General features: G+C 49.5%; 1 protein-coding gene across 1 annotated transcript in view; it reads right to left on the bottom strand.

Annotated features, from left to right (window-relative positions):
- SIM1 (SIM bHLH transcription factor 1) overlaps positions 1-11,206 on the bottom strand; it is a 48,930-nt gene extending 37,724 nt beyond the window's left edge. Inside the window, exons 1-2 of the mRNA XM_069851133.1 lie at positions 10,830-11,206; positions 510-592 (exon numbers count right to left, since the gene is read on the bottom strand). Coding sequence (XP_069707234.1) covers positions 510-592; positions 10,830-11,004 — 258 coding nt within the window. The 5' untranslated portion in view covers positions 11,005-11,206. The remainder of the gene's footprint in view (positions 1-509; positions 593-10,829) is intronic.
- Positions 11,207-20,946: the final 9,740 nt, after the last annotated feature.

Below are 20,946 nucleotides of genomic sequence, written 5' to 3'. Positions count from 1 at the left end.
GCGCGGTGACCATAAGAGTTAATACTCCTTAACAGTTCAGACAGCAGTGAGTTTTCAAACGTGTCCTACGTCTTTCGTGTCTATACCCATTTCTGTGCCTGCTGAGTCCAGGGCAGCCTCCCCGGACCTGTCTCTAGAGCCTCTCTATATCTCTACAGCACCCTGAAGTCCAATGTATTGCTGGGACTTGTCACCTTGTCAGGAGTTTGGGGGGAAGTCATGTTCCTGCTCTCTGACACACCGGGATACGCTGAGATCCCTCGCTGCGGGTCCTGTTGGCTACTGCTGGGGCAAAGGACCCGGAGGGACCAAACCACAACTCCATTACATCACACGACATTCAACCGCGACGGTTCATTTTCCTAAAGCTCTCCCGCACACTTTTTTTTTATTATTTTATTAAACATGTGAACAGTTAAATATTAGTCAAGGCGGCAATTAAAGGCTTAGAAGAAGGAATGGTTTCTTTAATCATTAATACCATACGGCTGTCGTTTCCAGACCAGTACCTGCAAAAGATGGGATCCCAGTTCCCGTCCAACATTGTCCAGTGGGCTGGTTCGGCTGGAGTGGCCCCAGGCTTCTCCAAGTCCTGTTTATTTAATGCACATAAAAAAAAAAAAAAGTAAAGTGAGGAGATGAAAAACTGGCTCTTGATGGCCTGCTGGAGAGGCACTTTTTTCCTCTGTTTTCTGTTGTTATTGTTGGTTGGTTGTATTTACTCTAATACACGTGCACTTCGGGAAACTAGATAAGATTTCGTTGCAGAGAGAAGCCTCTTCTGTGGATTTTTTACAAGACCTATCTCCCATGGGAGAAAAGCACCTATTCTGAGTTAACGGTGAAGTTAACTGAGACCTAAGCAAAATAGCGTGCTAGGTAAAAGGGCTGTCAAGTGCTGCCCTCGGCTGCTGGGAACTGGCTCCCTGAACTTGGGGAAAGCGCCTTTTTCCTACCATCACCGAAGGTATTCTGGACAACACCGGGAGCTATTTAAAATAAAAGAAAGGAGTATGCTGGAGGAAGCCTTCTATGTCGAGAGAAGGATGCGCTTAACGTGGCACGACGGTGTCTGGGAAGAGAAAGCTCTGGCCGGACCAGCGATGTGGATAGGTCCTGCCAGAGCCTCAGCCTGCAGAAGGCAAAGCTCGGCTGCAACCTGCCGGGTAATTAGCCAGCAGGATATGGAGGGAGAGAGATAAGGACGGGCTTAGACCCCCTGCTAGCCAGAGATCACTTTCCAGTTTGATCGGTGACCTCCTGTCCTCGGGGCCACCGTTGTCTAACCTGGAATATTTGTAATTACCTGTTTGAGGAGGGAGAGAGGAGCGAGCAGATGCGACTCCTCCAGCTCTCGCCGAGCCCCGCGTTAAAACGTTTTCCCTTTTAGCGGCCCCCACTCAAGCCCACGGAAAGCAAACTACCCGTGGCTGAGCCGAGTGCGGTTTCACGGCTGCGGCAAAGCGCTTCTGAGGCGGCCCAGACCAGTCCTCCCTCCTGCCCCACCAAGCCAGGACTCCGGGATTCACCTCCCTCCTCACCATCCCCCGTCTCTGCTGCTCTGGCAGGTGGGATGAGTCTCCCTGCAGAAGGATGTGATCTGCCTCCAAATAGCCACCTCCAGAAACGAATCCCTCCGGACCTGTCTAATGTTTCAGGCATCACTCTGTTTTCTTCTACTCAAAGTGAGGAGGAAGAAAAACCGGACAGAAATTACTCTACCGGAGTAAAACTACTTGTGGGTGGTGCCTTTCTGCTGTATTGTTGCTGAAATAATTTGAACGGGACAGTGAAAACCTTTTACGCTTGTGCTATGAAATAAGGCTCAGCCTGACACGCACAGACACTAAGATAAAGTAAAAGGATGAAAAAAAAAATTACAAATCCTGATTGACGGCCGGGGTGGGGAGAACCGAGCCGGCCAGGTCTCCCTCCTGCAGGGAGGGTTCGGGGAAGGCAAGACCCCGTTTTCCGGCTGTTTCGAGGCAAACTGGAGAGGTGGTGACAGCCGGCAGCCACGGGCATCCCTCGCTATTGACTGGCTCCACTTAGGTGTTTGCCGGTCTAAACAAAGCTAACGATTTCCTCGGCGCCGTTCGAACGGGGCATCCCAGGGGCATCGCCAGCCCTTCCCACCGCCCGAGCGCCACAGCGACTCGTCCCTCTCATCCCCGCCTTTCACCCTCTTCTCCCCCTTTGCTCGTCCACCTCTTCACGCCAGCTTGTCTCTTCCCTGCTCCTACACTCCTCCCCTCCGTTCTTAACTCCGCAGCCCGACACAGGCAGGGGCATCTTCTTTGCCTACCCCCACCTCTCCCACCCCCGGCGTGTATCCAGCGCCAGGTGCCGGCCAAAGCCAGGCTTTAATTCCTTTAATTCCTTTAAATTCCTTTAATTCCTCCACCCCGATTAACGGGGACCTTGTGACTTCTTTCTGGGTCCCTGCCTTCCTCCCCTACAGCCAAGGGAGCCAGGCGCCGGGACAGAGGGTCACCTCCGCCCCCTGGAATCAGCATGGAGCTGGTAAACCTTGAGCAGAAAAAGAGAGAAAAACCCGCTGTATGTTTGGTTTTTTCCACGAACTTCTCGGTGGTTTCTCTGCTGGGGAGCCAGAACGCCCCTTCAGAGCAGAAGCAGCCAGGGCTGCTCTCTGGGACTTCCCTCAGTCTAGAAGGAAACCTGGACGACAGTTTTCTGCATTCAGAGCTAAATCTGCGCTCCCTGCTTACGGTTGAAGTTGCTTATTAATCGAAGTTTACGGCTCTGATCCTTCTTCTTCTAAAAGGGAAAATAACCCGTCCCCGGCAGGTCAATGAGCAGCCGGTGGGCAGCGCTGGTTAACCTCCCCCGGCAAGCGGCTCTTCCTCGGGCGCCCAACTCCCCGCTGGGCTCCGGGCGGAAACCCCGGGCTGGCTCTGTTAATGGTTTATAATTAAACGTTCTCCCTTGTCTACCTGAACCGGCTTTTTGAGATCCCGTCACGTGAGACGGTTCTTTGTGTACTTCTCAGAAGTTTCAGCTCTTTCAAGTCGGAGGCTATTTCTGTTCCTTGCCAAATCCCAGCCTCTCCCGAGTCGACGGGCTCTCCTGATGTTCCTTAAATACTCTTCTTAAAGATTATACGAGAAAGCCTCTCCATTAATATTCCCTTTTTTCTTTTTCCTGTGCGTTCGCTTTAACATCCAATTTCCTTTTATCGAAGGGGCAAACTGTGATTTCTTGCACTTGACCTACCGCAGAAAATTCTGCAAATCCTTTGATTGTCTATTTAAAACAAAACAAGGAAATCAGCTCTCCCTTTTGCTTCAGGATTACGCTTGGAAACAAGATCTAAAGATTCTCTTGTAATTTGGAGAGCCAGCAGCATAATAGGTTTGGAATAGAAACAAGCAGCTTTGCGAGGGGAAGGATAACTAAATCGTTTTTAGGCGAAGGATTTTCCCAGCTAAAGTGGCCGAAGACAAAGCAAAACATAATCTATTTTGGAAGATTTCCAAGATATACCACATTAACCTTAGCAGATAAAATTCGCTTTCTTCTCTGCATCCCCTCCCCCACCAAGGTCTGATTTATCATATTTACATAAGTAGCCTTAGAAGGGGTGTATCTATTATGGATCTAAGGAGCTAGCGAGCTCACATTTCATTTGGAAATAGAGGCGAAGTTTTACTGTTGCTTAATACTCGATGCATTGTAGAGCCATTTCCATTTAAATACCCCCGACCCGCGGATTACCTCAATGGACTGACTGCACGAGTTTTGTAATTTCCTGAAAATGAGATTTCGATTTATAAAACAAGAAACCAATTAGTAACCAAATGAGGCGAAGTAGATCCACTAAAATTGACCTAATCCCACAGGCACTATTTAGGCCAGTTCTTGGCGAATGAATGATGAGCAATCGCCGAGCCTAAGCTCAAGGCATCATCCAGCTGTGCTATTCAACCAGCAAAAATAAATGGATCGAGCTTTTCTTTCGGAATGAGTTTGATACTCTTGACAAAATATAGATTATAGGCTCCTACCTAACAATCTCCTCCACTCAAGGATTTTTTTTTTTTTTCCTAAGAAGATAAACAATTTGGGCCACAAGAAAGTGTCCGCCGTCAGAAGGAAGGGGGGAGGAAAGCGAGGAATTTTATCCAGGCTCTTGCTTAGCTTGCGAACAACAATCTCATCACCTAGTAGCATGCGCAGAAACTGCGCGGATCCTGCTCGGAACGAGCGTGCTGACTCATCGTTTCTCTCAGCACTTCCCCATGGAAAACCACCGCGCTTTCCACGTCAAAAAGCATCTCGTTCTGTTTCACGGGGTAGCTAAGTTGGCAAGTTCAAGTGAAACATCTAGTCCCCAGCCGTGCCCACCCCCAGCACCAAGCAGCCTGTCCCCCAAGCCGGGCTCAGGGCCAACCTGGGCTGCGCTGGCCCCGTCCTTCCCCTCATCGTTGGATTGATGCAAGTCTTGATGCGGGCAGCCAATAGAGGGGTTGGGTGAATAGCATCCCTACCCAGCAGCGATACTGGCGCAAGGAGCTCCTCTGTCCCACGGAAGGGGGAAGGCGCTCCTCACTCATCTCTGATTTGATCTAGGCAGAGACGGAGGAAGGCAGGCACAGGGAAATGAGACTCCAGGAGGCCCGGGAAGCTCCTTGACCCTGGTTGATCTCCGGGTTCCTTGTCACTCTACGAGCATCTGCAGCGCAGAACTTACCTCGACCCCCTCTTTTGCCTGGCAATGGCAAAGGTGGTGGGGGCGGGGGGGTAGGTGGTAGCGGGGTGGGGTGGCCAGAAGGTGCGAGCCCTGATCTACTCTGTGTTGCCAGCTTTTAAAAGCGGTCGCTACGATTTTCCCAGCGGACTGTCCGTCACGAAACCTCAGCGCGATCCGAATCGACGGCAGCGAACACGACGGCACGACGGGCCATTTCATAGAACCATAGAATCACCGGGTTGGAAAAGACCCTTCGGATCATCGAGTCCAACCATTCCTATCAAATACTAAACCATACTAAACTACTACTATTTGACCTTCCCGTTCAAAAAAATCACCGGGAGCTCGATCTGAGCTCCAAACCCTCTTCTTTGAGGGCCGAGCCTCCCGGGAACCCCTCCCAGGGACTCTCCCCGCGCCCCTCCGGCCCGGCCAGGCTGCGGGCGATGCCCACGGATGCCCGAGAGGTGCCGCCTTGGAGACGAGGCCCCGGGCGCGGAGACTTTTCTGCTGCTGGCGATGGGGAGGCGGAGGGGCTCGGAGGGCTCGGCTCGGGGGGCGCTGGGCGCTGTCCCGCGGAGGCGGCAGCGGGGGCTCTTCCCTAAGCTGGGGTCAAGGAGCTCCACCGCGCTTTTCGCTTCCAGGCACTTCTTAAAACTCCCTCTCCGGGTGGCGACCCGACCCACCCCACCCCCGGGCGCTTTCCACCCGCTTTTGCCGCGGTGCGTTCGCTTTGCCCTTGTAACAGCCGCTCCCTGCCCCGGGATGCTGGCCCCGCGGGGAGCGGGGGATGCGGCCCTTTCCCCGCGGCACCGAGCAGGCCGGGGCCCGCCAGTCTCCCCCGGGGCTCCGGGGGGATCGAGGAGGGTCGGCCGGGCCCGCCTCCCCCCGGCCCCGCACGCCGGCTTCGCGCAACCTGCCCGGCGGAGCCGCTTTTAAAGCTTTGGGTGCGGGGATTCCATCTTCCTCCGAAAGCGGCACCTTTGCCATCTCCCCCCGCCCCTCGCTGGCACCGCCGCTGCCTTTTGTCCCTCCTTCAGCTTCTCTGGGGAGATGCGAGGCGCGGGTGTTTCTTGGGGGAGTGGGGCGAGAGCCAGCTCGGTCCCCATCTCCAAGGACGTCGTTTTCCCCTCGCTGTCCAGGGAAAAATAAGAAATAGCGGCATCGAGAGACGCAGGGACAGAAGCTATACATCCTAGATATCGGAAAATGAAAAGGCAACAGGATATTGTGTAGAGGAATTAGCTTGATTCGATTAACCATTTAATTAAACAGCCTACCGCCAGCGCCCGGTTTTGCCATCGCTTAACGCCCGGCAGGGCTGATTTCTCAGCTAATTTAACAGGCACCGGTTAATGATAACTCAAAATCTCAGCCAAATGAGGCTTCTCTGAAGGAGTGGATCTCCGTCGGAGGGTTCAGATGAAATGAAATAAGGTCTGTTTTAAAAAAACACCGCTGCTCATTTCCAATTGCCTGCGGATGCCATTAGCAAGGTTTTGTAAAGATTTATTATCTCGGTAAATCACATGTGTTCATTTGAAGCGGAGATAAGTAAGCATCCCGCTTTCTTTGTAAAAATAATAATAAGAGGGAGAAAAAGTCCTGTTGACTAAACAAACAACCCTTTTAAGAAAACGTGAGGGGAAATAATGCCGAGACGTATTTGCTCTTTAAAGAAATACCAGCATTTTGGCACACACGGGAAACAGAATTGTGCTCTGAAAAGCAAACAAACAGAACCATGCCCAACTTGGAGAGGTGGGGAAAAAAAATCAGGGAAAATTTTGGAGCGCAAACTCCTTCACTTCTGCAGAAGATGCAAATTCAAGCAGCTCTTATTCCGAGGAAAACGGGGAGGGAAGGGTTTGCACCAACTCACTTGCCAACACGCACTACTTGTATGCAAGCTGAAAAACATCCTCCCACGGCCTCCAAACGACCGTATGTTATTAAGAAGGGATTTCTAAAGAAAACACCATTTTATCCACTCGTCTCACTGAGTATTGTTTTTAACACATAAATCTGCTTTTTCAACGATCATGCTAACAATTTAGTTCTGCACTTCACATTTTAAGTTCACATCAAAACTGGAATTAAACAGAGAGGCAGCGTGGAGAGTAAACTGCAGCTTAAATGAGAAAAACTTCTGTAAGAAAATAAACACTGAAACTTAATGCTCAATCATTTCCCTTAGCAGTAAGAAAAACAGCATTAAATCACCTATCCACGTGGGAAACGGATTTTTTTTTTCCCCCCGCTGATCTCTTCCCCCTTTAAAATAAAACAAGATTAAGGGTTTCTATATTGAAATATTAACCATCATGATTCTGCAAAAGTATGTGTAAACGGAGCCTCTGCTTTTGTGTCAAAAATAAAAATCCTCTCAGCACCGAAACAATCTGTCACCACTAGAACAGAGACCGCGCACCCTCCTTTCCCTCTCTGTTAGCCTGAGGGGGATAGGACCCTGAAAATATTCCTGATTTAAAGAAAGACAAAACCAAAAAAGCTCCCCGCTCAAAAAAAAAAACAAACCAAAACCACCCCTCCCCCCCAAAAAAAACCAACCCAAAACACAAAGGAAAACCAAACACCTATTTCTAGCGCCAATCAGGTTTTCTTGATGTATATGGCATTTTGTTTCCCCTTCAGTTCTGTATACTGGCGAGGGTCAGTAAAGAATAACCCCGCTAGTTACAGGGTCCGGATTTTTTTGGAAGGAAAATCCTTATAGTCCTTCAACATCCCTGAGGTTTTCCCAGGTATTTTTTTGCGGCAATATTACTCGACTGCTTAATGTTAAAATGCAGGTTTAGCTTTTGGTTGGTTGGTTGGTTTGTTTTAACGAACTGTATCTTACGAGTGAATTTATTAGGACGTTCTGCTGGAAAAAAAAAAAATCTTCGTCATTGTCCTCAGCGATTTAGCAGATGCAGCCTTTCCAAGGGCTGTGCGATCATAAAAAACTACTGTGTGTCTTGCAGGCTGTGTCCTCCGGAGAAGTTTTAGCACCGAAAGGATGGAAGGTACCCGAGCGCTGAACGACTTTCGCCCTTGACAGTTTTAATCTACTGGGAATCCAGTAAAGTGAAATCGGGGGTAAAATTAACAACCCGGGCGTTTTAATAGCTTGTGAGAATTACACAGACATTACAAGAGGAAACTTGTTGAAAAAATCTCTGCTCGGTTTATCGAGTTTGCCCGGTGCCACCGAGTTTGTGTTGGATTTCGGGGGAGGAGACGGAACCCCCTTGTGACGATGCTGTGTGTGACTCTCCTGGCACTGTGCTCCCAGAAAACTCTCTTATTTCCAAAAGGAACCCGAAATCTACCCAGCTTCTCTCTCTCTAGGAAAGCATCGGTCGTAAAAATATGCAGACAAATGCACACCGACTCTCTCCGCCTGTTCCCCTGTCCCCAGCCCCGCGGTGAGGAGCGTTTATCTTTCCATACGTGATTATTTACAACCAGCCCCTATGCGAGCCCTCTCCGGGCAGATGGAAACTCGCTCTTGTACCGAGGAGAGGGTAGATGAGTTACACTGGAAGCGCAGCTCGCTCCTTAGACAGCATTTCTCTCTCTCCTGACTCCTCCAAGATCTCTTTAAATGCGTGACATGACGCTTCGCCGCGCTCCCCAGCCTCCCTCCAGCCTTTTGGCCAACTCCTCGTGTCTGTCCCGATGCTTGTATCGCTCTCCCTCTCCAGGGAAAACCAAGCGCACGGACCTCGTATTAAATCCATCCAACACCGCTACTTTCTGCCTCCTACTTTCAGGAAGGCTTTTCCTTCGGGTGCCTAATTTCCTTGACTGCCACTGCCCTGTCCTCCCTTTCCAGAGAAGCGATGACTTCTTTTTTTCTGGCCGGGGAAGTCGGGATCACCTCCCTCTTCCTCTCTTCCCCTCCCGGAGGAGCCATAGCGCCCGGTTCCCGGGGATCCTGGGAAAACCCCCCTGATCCCCGGCTCGGCTCCCCCAGGCTCAGTGCTGGGGTCCCTGCTGCCCTCGGGGATGCGGGGCGGCCACGCGTGGAGCGTGCCTGCTCGCTGCCTTTCTTTCTTTTTTCTTTCTTTCTTTTTTTAATTTTTTCTTTCTTTTTTTCTCTCCTTTTTTTCTTTTTTCTTTCTTTTTTCTTCTTTTTTCTTGTTTTTTTTCTTTTTTCCTTTTTTTTTTTCTTTTTCTTTCTTTCTTTCTTCTTTAATTTTTTTTTCTTTTTTCTTTTTTTTTTATTTGCCGCCCTCTCCGTCTCGGCGCTCGAATTAGCATCAGCGGCGGGCGGCAGCGGCCCCGGCGCACTTGGCCACACGGTTCCCCAGGGCATTCAAACATCCTGCGCTGCCACCGAGGGACGGGGATCAACTATTCTTCTCTTCCCATGATTACTCACAGCCTACAAGCAACACCATATGCTTCTTCTGATCAAACAACCCGCTACATAGGCACCAGTAATTGACGAGACCTGCTCGAAATCACGCAGAAAGGTGGCCTACTGAGACCGCAGGAGTTGACAAATCATTGCTAATAATCCTTTTAGGAACATCATGGGCATCCGAGTTTGCAAGATCTTTATTTTTATAAAGTATGCGCTGACAGAATAAAGGACAAAGTCAGTCTCCTTTGAAACAGAGGGCTGCTCCGCATAATTATCACATAGAAAAGTGGCTCGATGAAGCCTTTAATTATTACTTAAAGGTTTCATTTATCCGCTATTTTGCTTCTAAGTGACTCGGAGATATGAAAGTTTGTTTAAAGAAACTACTGCAAGATGCACTGGATTAGCAATTACAGTTCTATACTCTAGGTTCAAGAGCTCATATGTAACCTGGGGGTGGGGGTGATGTACCTCCCCCTGTCCAAATCACTGCCCGACTGCATGTTTGCTTCCAAAAAGTAGAATTGGGACAAATAGTTCACAGACTTAATCAAGTTAAAAAAAAAAAAAAAAAAAGACTAACCAAACAAAACAGGCTCTGTACTCACTCTCGATTTGTAAAACACAATAGAGCCAGACCGACAGACTGAGTCGAGGTATAGGTACAGACAACACAGAGGGACGTGCCTATATTATACTGTTTCTCATGGTCACAGTCTTTTTAACGAAAGATGAAGTGAATGTTGTTATTAGGTCGGAGAAAAAAGCTCTCAATACTTTCTATTGCATGCAAACAGCATCTCAATTGATTGATCTAGAGGAAAGATTACTGAAGTTTTTTTTTTATTTTGTTTCCTGCTACTTATGAAAACAATAGAGTGAGAATACAGGAGAACTTTATTCCGACTGTCTTAACTTTCTCTGCTGTTCGTTTTTCTTGGCAGCTGGTCTAGAAGCCCCAAGACGGTCGCTTTAAATCCTAACTACTCGAAAACAAGACAAACTTTAGGACGCTTAAGCCTGCTTTTGCTGGACAGGCAGGACTCTTGGTGCTGCCCTGGAAGCCAACGTTAAGTTTACTGTTGCCTCATCGTGGAGGAAAATCAGGCCCAGACTCTAATTCTGGGCTTGCAGCGTTGGGTAGGCAGGGGAATTAATATGACTGAGTACTAGAACCCTGTTAAAAATTTCTGAGGTCGATTAATGCCTGCGAATTGAGAGATGCATCACATCCACGATGCGATTCGGTGTGCTGGAGTTATTTATTTAGGCTGTGTGCGAGCCTGCACGCGTGTGCTGTACCTGTACACCGCACCTTTGCTCCATACTTGAACTAAGGCTTTAGGACTTTGCATAGGCTTATGTAAATATTTACCCATATATTAACTCCCTCCATAGTACGGCTATAAATAGGGGTGAATCGCCCCCTCTTTCGCCGTGCACGTGTTTGGCAGAGGATGCAAATCTTACTGGGAGGCTGAGGTGAAAAGGAAGCCCGCGTGTGCGTTAGAGAACACGCAGCAGAGCTCAGTGCCTGCGAGCGTTGGCAAAAGCACCCTAGGTCCCCAACAAACCTGTCGCAGGAACCAAAGGGAAAGTGTTTCCGACAGAGCTCGGAGCATCCTGCCTCCCGGCGCACCGCCCCGCGCGAGTTACTTTTTTTCTTTCCTTTTTTTAAGTTAAAAGCGACAAACGACACCTGGATAGGAAGGTAAATAGACGCCACTAGGCATTCCCACTTACCTTCTGGAAAAACCACCCTCATTTTTAAATAGCTGGTGGTGAGTCTGATGATGGATGCTTTGTCCAGCTGAGAGGTGATAGCGGAGGGCAGGGGTAGTAATTTCGCCAGTTCGTAAAATTCACTGTTTTCTTTCTCCCGTCTAGTCCGGGCAGCATTTTTGGACTTCTCTTTCATCGTGTTTTTTTCCCCTTTCCTTCCTACAATTTAAACTCCAGAGATTCATCCAAAGGTGGAAGGGGAACTTTCAGCTGCAATTCCTCTCTCCAGAACATCAGGCAGTGATTCTGAGCGCGGCCATTTCTCTCAGAAACCGTTCGGTTGCGTAAAATACAAACAAGTATTCAAGACCGGAGAGGTGCTCTTAAAAAAAAAAAATAAAAAATTCTCTGACAAGCAGAGTCAATCGGATGGGAAAGGCATTTATCCAATGCAGCTCAGATTCCAAGAAATCGCAGGGAAAATAAAATTTAAAAAAAAAAGCTAGAAACTTGCGGCACAGGACAGCAACCAAACGAGGAATTTCTGGCCTTTTTTCCTACTCGTGGCTGGCAGCATCGCTCCTCGGAAGAGGGTCATAATAATCCCGTTTCTTCCCTTGATCCGCTGTCAATCCGAGGCCCCAGCGGCCCGGCCGTGGGCTGCCTCGCAGGGCACTGGGGGTCTTCTCGGGAGCCTCTGTGAAGACAAGAGCAGCCCTGGGGTGAGAAAGCCGCTACACAACGCCCCAGCGGAGCCGCGAGAAATAGTTAGCAACAACCACCCTCCGGCGGGCGTAGTGTTTTCTCCCACCAGAGGGGAAACAAACAAACAAACAAACAAAAAAAGGAGTATATTTTCCCATCTCACTCACTCGCCCGTGGAGGATTCTGCCCCGCACTCTCCTCCCACAGCCCTCACCCTCCCCAGCCCAGGTGTGCCCAGCATGAGCAGAAGGAAAGGAAGGCAGGAGCCAGCCCCCAGCTCCCGGCACAGGTCACCGGCCGCTCCGCGCCCCGCGCTGCCAGCCCCGGAGTATTTTTTGCTTCTTTTTTATTTAATTTTCCCCTCGTCTCGGGTGCTCCCCGCAGTCCCGGCCAGAGCCAGGGGAAGCTGCCCCGGTCAGGGGAAACAGGCTCTGCCCAGCCCTGCCGCAAGCCGGATTCCCCCCACAAACATCCCATTTTTCCAACCAAATCGTTTTCTTTTTTCCTTTTTTTCCAGCGGGGGGAAGCGACCCACAGCCTAGCCCTGCGCATCACTGCGACTCCTTCCTGAGCCTGGAAGCTCGTGGTGGGCTGTGATCTTCTTTTTACCTACCTTGAGTCCCTGAGCCCGGCAGCCTGCAGAGACCTCTCCCGGGGTGAGGAGCCCAACTCTTTAATTGGTTCATTAATGGCACGGGGGAAAGTTTGCGCCTGTCACCGCTCCTCACACGGACGGGCAGACAGACATTGCTACCTCCCCATCCCCTTTATCGGCGCCCACACTCTCCCTCTCACAGAACGGGGGGGGGGGAGGGGGGAGTCGAGGTTGGTATTAATGAAGAATCCCTAATTTGCGGCTGAGAAATGCCTAATAACTTCTTGATGGCTAAGAGCCTTTTAGCACAACTTCATTTCTCTCCCAGCCCCCCCACCCTTCCCTTCAATTCGCTCCCCCCCCCGGCCCCGTCCGAGCCCTCCCTTAATGCCACTCACGGACCCACCTCGCTCCCCATTGGCCGCCCCCGCCCCGCTCCCCCCCTCCCATTGGCGCCGGGCGGTGACGTCACCGCGCCCCGGACACGCCCCCTCCCCTCTCCCCTGGCGCCCGTCGCGGGGACGGGAATGGGGGGGGCAGGACCCCCCGCGCCTCCCCTCGGCGCCTCCCCCTCTCTCACCTGCCCAGCCCGCTCCGTTCAAGTTTATTTTTGTTTATTTCAGGGTATTAAGCGGGGTTTTTGTTTGTTTTGTTTCTTGTGGGTTTGGTTTTTTTGTTTTTTGGCCATCACTATCCATGGGACCCTTCTGTCTCCCCGAAGGAAGGAGAGAAGCAGCCGAGGCCTCTCGGAACTGGGAGAACTCGACTGGAGCCCCGTCTCCCCTGTCCCCCCCCTCCCCTCCCTTTAAGAGAGTACGGGTCTGATGTGCTGTGGGAGGGTGAACCGAGCCTCGAGGGGGAGGAGGATGGAGGAGGAAGGCTTTAACAAGTCTTGAGACGTGCTGGAAAAAAATCCCAAACGGTCTCACAAACAGACCAAACAAAAAGAGCAAACTCACGAGACCTTCCTACATCAGGAGGCAGAGGCGGTTTAGAACTGGACGTGGAACGAAAGGGGTTCCTCTCTTTGTCAGGGAGTAGGACTATTCCCCGTCTCTCTAGTCTTCCGAAAAATAACCCCAAAACCCCAAACCCAGACTCAGCTCCAAGTGCTGGCTCCTAAAAACAGTAGATAGAGCAGAAAAAGAGAGCCAGGGAGGAGGGAGAGGGGGGAGGGAAGAAGGATTATACAGTCCTCTCTAAAAACAGAAGAGAGGCTCAAAAGCCTACAATAATTGTCAAACCAGTCGGTTGGAGAGCTCGGCTAAAACAGTCGTTTAAAATGAGATTACATTGGCAAGACAACTGTCGGAATATTTCGAGGAAAAAAATAAAGGGTCTCGCTTTTCGAGAGGAAAAAAATGTCAACAAAAGCATAAAAGGCTGTGCGCTCCATCCTTTTTACTCCAAGGAAGGCTGCAGCTCGAAACCCAGGCTCCCAGTGCCGACCGCCTATTCGCTGCTCATCACCTTAAATCTCCCTTCGGTTAAAAGCTTTCCCTGTGTTCATTTGGGTAAATAAAGGGAGGATGGGAGGAGAGGCATTCAACAACTCCTCTGGGTGTCCAGGCTTCTACAAGCAACAGAGAAATGGATCCACGTAGTCTCAAATGTTCTTTTGATTGTCTTGTTTACCGAAGCGACCCGTCGTTAAACAAACACCAACACAAATCATTTAGTGAAGGTATGGATTAAAAAAAAAAAAATAAAAGAAAGGAAAAGGGAAAGAAAAAGCTCCCGTCTCCCGTTCGCTGCTATGGGGGAAGATAAGGATGAATTTAAAAAAAAATCTTTCCTGTGTGTTAGTGCCATCAGGTGTAAACCTGGTTTAAGGGAGAAGAGAAAAAAACATTTTCCTTCTGGTTTTCATTTGAGGTAATTCTCTTTGCTAAACGGCGCTGACGTCTCTTCGAGGGTATTTAGACATATGGGCAACAACTGGAGAAACACTGTCAGGTAGCTCAGGAGTTATTTGTCAACACGAGCCGCGGAGAATGCCTTTCCCTCGGTTTGGGAAAAAATAATAAATAAATCAGTAGAATACACTTGGGCTAATTTATACCAGGGAACACGAGCATCCACCTTACCAGCCCCACACAGCCCCGGGTCACGGAGAACCCGCTTTTCCCGGTCTGGTCCCCGTGGCCGGAGCTCGGAGGCTCGGACCTGGCGGGCCCATATGTAATTTTTTTTTTTTTTTTTAATGTAGAAATGCTGCAGTAGATAAAGTACGAGATGTGAAAGGACCAGTTTCCGAAGGGGAATTATTCATCTTTGCAGCACTCCTAGCGCGAGGTCAACCCGGTAGGGACGCGTCCCAGCGGACTGCGAGGGGCGCTTCCCGAATCCTAGGAGGATGCGGCCGTTTCGGAGACACGAGCTGTGTTATTCTCCGTCGAAACACGCCAGTTCTGACAGCGGCTTTCGGAGCTGGCCCTGCCCCGGCCCCAGGTACAGAGAAAGGCAGATAAACCAGTGGTGGCGGTGCCGCTGCCACTTGCGGCGGGCTCAGCACATCTGTCCCAGAGGCGGCGGTCGATAAAATACAGGGAATGACCGCAGCCCCGCTGCCCCCCGGCGCACCGGCCGTGGGAGCGCAGCTGGCAGCAGCGAGGGCTCTAACGGGGAGGTGACACCTGCGGGCTGAGAGGCGGCGGGAGGGGGGGACACGGCGGCTCCGTCCCCACCGCCCGCTCCCGCCGCGCCCGGGGCAGGGAGCGGAGCGGGTCGGGGATGGAGGGGGCCGAGAGGACCCCCCGGCTGCCCCAGCAGATGCGCTCGGTGCAGGGGCATCTATCGCGGGGGGAGGACATCCTGGAAAACAGCTAATATTGGAAAACCGGACAAGCAAGAAACGCAGAGCGGCTTGATCTGAAAAGAAGCCTCACGAAACGGGATATCTGAAGAAAGGCTGGGTGGAAACGAAGTGTTTCACGGACAGGTTTCCAACTAGGTGTAGCAGAAAAGTTGTGTATCCAGGCGCGCCGTGCAGCGCACACGGCAGCGTGTGTGGGTGCCTGTGTGCAAAGAAAGGGATGAGGATGAGGGACAAATCAAAGCGGAGAGGGGGGAACATATCCTACTGGGTCACTTCCCTATATGATACGTCTGATTCGGTCCAGCACATTCCGGCGTACTCCTATAAATTTATTGGTTTATGAATTTGGATGCGTTTACTTAACCCCTCCCCTAAATAATAAGGTGGCCATTTCTTATGCAGAAAGAAAAATGTTTTCAAGCATAAGGCATCGCTTATACACTGCTTTCTTGATAGCATTTTAAAAAGGTGAGTGTTAGCGAATTAACTATGCGGGTTGCTCTCATGGTTGCTTAAAAAACCCCCACCGGCCTGGTATGGGTAATGGACAGATTCTGACACACCAAACCAGGTTTGCTCTTCAGAGACCGGGAACTTCAGCCACAAACCCCTGGGTACCCCGGTGAGCTGAAGGGCGATGTCAATTCCCATTCGTGCCCCTAATCAAGACTTTATTGACATAAATACACGGTGAATGCTCTTTGAGACCATTCAGAAGCGATTAATATGTTTTAACTGATCTAGACCTTAACCTCCAAGATTCAAGCCGTGCTCCAGGTACTTTATTCCTGCTCTCTTGCTAATGCCATTAGGACGTTCGGGAGAGCAGGAACAACGAGAAAGCCGATTCTCTAACAAAACACAGGAAATAGTTAACAGACCCTTGGATCCCAGCTCTCAGATATAAGCGGTTCCGAATGCATCTCTTAAAAATAATTACCGAAACACAGCGAAATTAGAGTACTCTACCACCAGCACGATTGCTAGTTATTTTCGGTAACTCTCTTAAATAATTTTTGGCCATACATCCGCGGAATTTTTAAGTGATGCTTTGGCGGGCACTTCTCTTGACCACGCACTCCTTTCAATTTTATTGTTTTTGGCATAAATGTAACGAGGTGATTTATATTCATTTTTCCAGCGGAGCCAGAGGTCAGTACCTTTAGCCCTCATCTTATTGAACACACTCTTGTTAATGGTCGGAAGTCAAGCTGCCTTGCTGTTACGTGGAACAGCGAACGAAAACATAAACAAAATATAAAAAAAAACCCCTTTACAAAAATTTACTTTATGGTTGGCAACAGTCACTCCCAGGCACATTTTTTTTCTTGCCTTCTGCTTTTCCAAGGGAGCCTGGTGCAAAGCACACCCGAACCGAGCTGAAACGCCATCGGAAGGGATGAGAGATTCGGGGGGGATACGGGGCTGGAAACGAACTTTGAAGGCATTACAAGCTTCAAAAAGCTCTTCCCGCCCTCCCTATCTCTTCCCTCTCTCCCGGAGATCCCTAGCGTTTCCCCTCCTGCCCCCGGGCGGTGTCCGAGCTGCCTCCAGAGCTCCCCCAGCCCCGCGGCTCCTTTCCTCTCGGTCTCTCCCGTTCGGTGCCGTTTCTCCCGGGGGGACGGGAGGGGAGGGGGGTGCCTGGCGGCTCCTTCGTGGGAGGGCAAGGACCGGCCTACCGGTGCGCCCCCGCCTGTCGCCTTCCCAGGGATGCTTCCCAGCGGCCGAGGGCTTTTGTTCGGCTGCCTTGTCTCTGCCGGGCTCCCCCGCACCCGCACCGAGCCCCGGCCCCGCCTCCTCCTGCCCCCGCGGACAGACGGACACGGGCGGACAGACGGCGTCCCGCTGTCACAATCAGCGACCTCCTCGGCCGCTGCGACGCCCCGGGGAGCGGGGGGTTAACGAGGCATCGAGAGGGTCCCCCCACTCCCCACCCGGTTCGTTCATCTGCCTGGGGTCGGACCTCCCCTCCTTGCCCCTAATCGACAGAGGGGGACTGGGCTTTGCGAGGGGCGGTGAGGAGGAAACGTCCCCTTCAGCTTGCTAGGCTCGATGTTGCCATCCCTGCCCTAAAGCAAGAGAAACGAGAGCATCCATCTGGGGGGGCTAGGGGGGATCCTCCTCGGGACAGGGGTCTCCTTCAGGCTTCAGGTACATCTTGTGATCTGCGCTTACTCACATATCCCAGTGGAGCTGGAGCCTTGTCAGGCTTCCTCCAGCCCCTTGCTATCACTGAAATCTCCTTTCCCAAGGCCTGTCTTTCATTAGCAAAGAAGTTATTTCATTAGTTGGGGGAAAACCTGTCAGTAGAAGCCTGTTTAAATTTCAGCACCCCAAAGAGTAATGCTTAAAACAGTGGGATGCATTCTACGGTCTGTTCTTACTATCAACCTGATAAATAAGAGGTCACAAATAGACTTGTATCACTGCTTTGTTTCCCTGGAGGAAAGCAGCTTCACCCATCTCGAGGACACACTTTGCCTCGGAATAGCACATCCCGTTTCAGATGGAATCAATAGCAAGAGGAACCGCCCCCCACTGCTGCACTGAAACTCTGCCTTGGCCTCCCATCACCTCAAAGAATAGGTTTGATCAGACCAAAAAAGGAGGGACACAGGGTGTGAAGCTGCCCAGCAGCTCCAGAGCTGGTGCCTGTTGCACTTAGAGTGTATCATAATCATCAGGATGCTTACAGTTTTGATGTAGAGGCAAGGTAGGAAGCGTTCCCTGAGTGGATTTTAATAGGATGACTGTTTTAGTTTTGTACCTGTTTGTGGTTACAAGCTTAATTAACTATATGAGCATTGTGCACTAAGCCAGGAGCAACCCCTCTGCCACTTAACAGTTTCTAAATTATTTGGGCACCATGCAGGCCTGTTGGTACTCTCCTCTGCATTCTGTACATGGTGAATAAGATGCTTTATTGCAACTGCAGTACAAACTGCGTTTGTAACTGTTTTCTTCAGCAGTGATGTGGAGGAGATGATGTCTCTGAGGAACATGCTGTGGGATCAATTCCTTACACTGGAAGGGGGCACAGGGAAACAGCACCAGACTCGAAAGCTTGAATCCAGTTTTAACCTATTTTGGACTGTGTTAAATCTGTTGCTGTGGGGCAAGGGTGTTTCCTAATGCTTGGCGTATGCCTGTGAGTAATATTTTTTTACTTAGGTTTTGCCTCGCTGTTGAAATGTTTTGTCTAAACCCTGAATTCTGACTATTATTCGATGATGGTGGGACTCTGTTTACATAATGTGTTGGCTGGATGTAACCAGTTGAAGCTAGAGCCTATTAAAAGGATGGTTTCCCTGCAGCGCCTCTACTGAGGAGTGTCCACTACTTGCAGCTGGAGGGAGGAAGCTCCAGGGCTTGCTTGCTCTGTGTAATTCCTCTCAGATCTAGCTGGTAGATGAACAAGGAATTGTCATTTCTTTGGTCTGGCAATAGCTTGGTGATGTTTATGCCACATTTTTGAAATGTGCCAAAACTTAAGATGTACTGGAGTCTGGTTTTAATTTTGGCTTCAGCACAAAATGCTCCTGGTGTGTGGCTCAACCCAGCTATTTGTCAGGGCAGCCATACTGGTGAGAGAGGAGAAGACTGTGGGTGTTGGGTCCTTGAGTGGCTAATAAGCTTTAATTGCCCTGCCCAGTCTCACCTGGCAGCTCTACCCACAGCCTCTACTCTCAGTGCCTGCCCGAACCAGGCTGTAGGGTTCCTGGTCCCAGCAGCACTGTAACTGCATTTGGATAGGGACCCTGTTGATGTGAATCCTGACCCACAGGCTGACTTCCCAGCTTGATCTTCGGCCATGGACTTGCCGCTACGGACTTGCTGGATGACTTGGCTCTGTCCTGAGCTCGGCTGCCATCCCCACACCAGCCCTGCTCGCTTTGCTGAGGTAGTGTGGGGTGGGCCCTGGCTGGTAAGGTTCCTGTCCTGCCCACCTGGCCGTTTCGCTTGGCTTGCAGCTCCTTGTCCTGTCTCAACAGCCTAGTCCTTGCTGTTTACTGATGCTGGCCTGCTTCTCTTCGTTGTAGGGCTCCAATTACTCTTTTGCTTTCCCTCCTGGGAAAAGGGTGCTGTGTCTCTAGTGTGCTTGTCTATCCCTTTTTGCTTTTTTGCCTGTCTTGGAAACTGTTGTGCTCTGGGAAGCTTCCTGAGAGGTACCACAAACCTCTGCAGGGGGCAGGGGTCTACCTGCACTTATGGGAAATTAGAAAACACAAGGCTGGAGAGGTAAGGGTGTCTCATGACACAGAGCTTCCTTTGAATTTATTGCAGGAGCAAAACTTTTGAGTTTGATTGAAGTAAAAAAGGTTTACAGGTTTGGTGAGATGGTGGACTCATCTAAGCTTGGGCGTAGTTCAACTGCTAAAGGGTGGGAGAAGAACAGATTAGGAAGGCTTAGGCTCCCTGCACCCGAAGCTTGCTTGCCACTTCTCCACATAGGAGGGTTAGGCAGGAAGCTCTGACCGCCTTGGAGGGCTGGGGGGACTCTGCAGGGGCGCAAGAATCCGTCTATCCAGATCGGTTTACAAGGCTAGGACCATACAATACAAGCTCTTGGAGGCAAGGGCTGTGTTTATCTCCATACAGTGTAGATCACAATAGGATCCTATTTCTGTTTAGGGCTTCCAGATGCAATGCTAGTCAATGTCTATAATAAACAATAATATTAATAATAAGTATTAACATGCCAAGCTGCAAATCACTGACATAGTTTTCTAATATTGCTGGTTACTTTCCAGTATTGTCCTCCAGTCTTACTGCAGTACATTGTATACAAAAGAATTGAAACCCAATAATTGACGTGTCAGGAGTTTGAAGGCATGATCACATTTTTAGTTCTGAAATCCATCTATTGAAACTGACATCACAAGTGAGTTCATATGCCTAATAAACCCAGTGTCCAGCATGCACAGACTGTTCTGTATACTAGGACATTAGTAATTAGGCTGGTAACGAGGCTGCTGTTGCATAGAATTACTAGTATGAAAATGGTAAAAGTTAAGCATAATGAGAATAATGTAGTGAAAATGCAAACAGTAGATATCAGATATGACATTTATTTTCACTCATGGGAAGACAGCTGAAAGAAGGACTCTAGCTATAATTTGTTTTCTCTGCTTTACTGAATATATAAAAAGTCTACAATGGTTTCATTCTTCTGACCGCAGTAATGTAGCCTTACAGTTGAACAGAAATGTAACTTTAAATTTAGATTTTAATTTCATGTCTGATTGCAGACATAGTAGAAACTTTATCCTAAAATAACATTTCTTCTATAGCCAGCTCCGTTTGTGCTACTGAAAGAAATAATAATGAGAAAGTATTCCAGCAGGAGGAGCTGGTTTAGAAGCAAATGGATTCCATGGCAACTCCTGACTCTACATGACACCTAATAACTAGCATTTATGTTGGAAATTGCCTGTGCTATCTTGTACCCCAGATCTGGTCTTTTTATAGGGTTTTCCCGTCATTGTAAAGCAGAAAACCCATAAGACGTGAATTTTTTTTTTGTTTCTCCTAAATGTAGATCCAATAATTAGCATGAAGTGAAATGAGTTTGTCTGCCTCAAATGTGTGTGCTTAGGTAGGTTATTTTCAAATGAATGGAATTTTTTTTTTAAAGAATTGTTTCAGAAATGAAATATTTGCTGAGAAATGTATTGATCTGCCAAGGGAAGAGTTGTATAGGATAAGAATATTGGAACTGCGTATTTTTTAATGTCATAAGATATCCATATTCAACAATTTAAAACATAACAGAAAAAGATCCAAGAAAATCAAATGGGTGTCTTGGTTCTCACAGTGCTGAACGCTCCAGGGGAATCTTGCAGTGGGAAGTCGGAGAATAACCCAGTGCTATGGGCATCCTATCTGCGGTCAGTCAGCCAGTTTGACTGATTTATGATCTGAAGAATGTGGATTTATTTCCTGTGCCATGATCCAATCTAGTGCACATGTGAGTCCTGACAACTGTTGCTGTTTGAGTGTGGAATATTTGAACTTGACAT

The sequence above is a fragment of the Phaenicophaeus curvirostris genome, chromosome 2, assembly GCF_032191515.1.
Source record: "Phaenicophaeus curvirostris isolate KB17595 chromosome 2, BPBGC_Pcur_1.0, whole genome shotgun sequence".
Taxonomy (NCBI): domain Eukaryota; kingdom Metazoa; phylum Chordata; class Aves; order Cuculiformes; family Cuculidae; genus Phaenicophaeus; species Phaenicophaeus curvirostris.
Note: the sequence above shows the minus strand (reverse complement) of the source record. Positions and strands in the feature narration are given on the sequence as shown.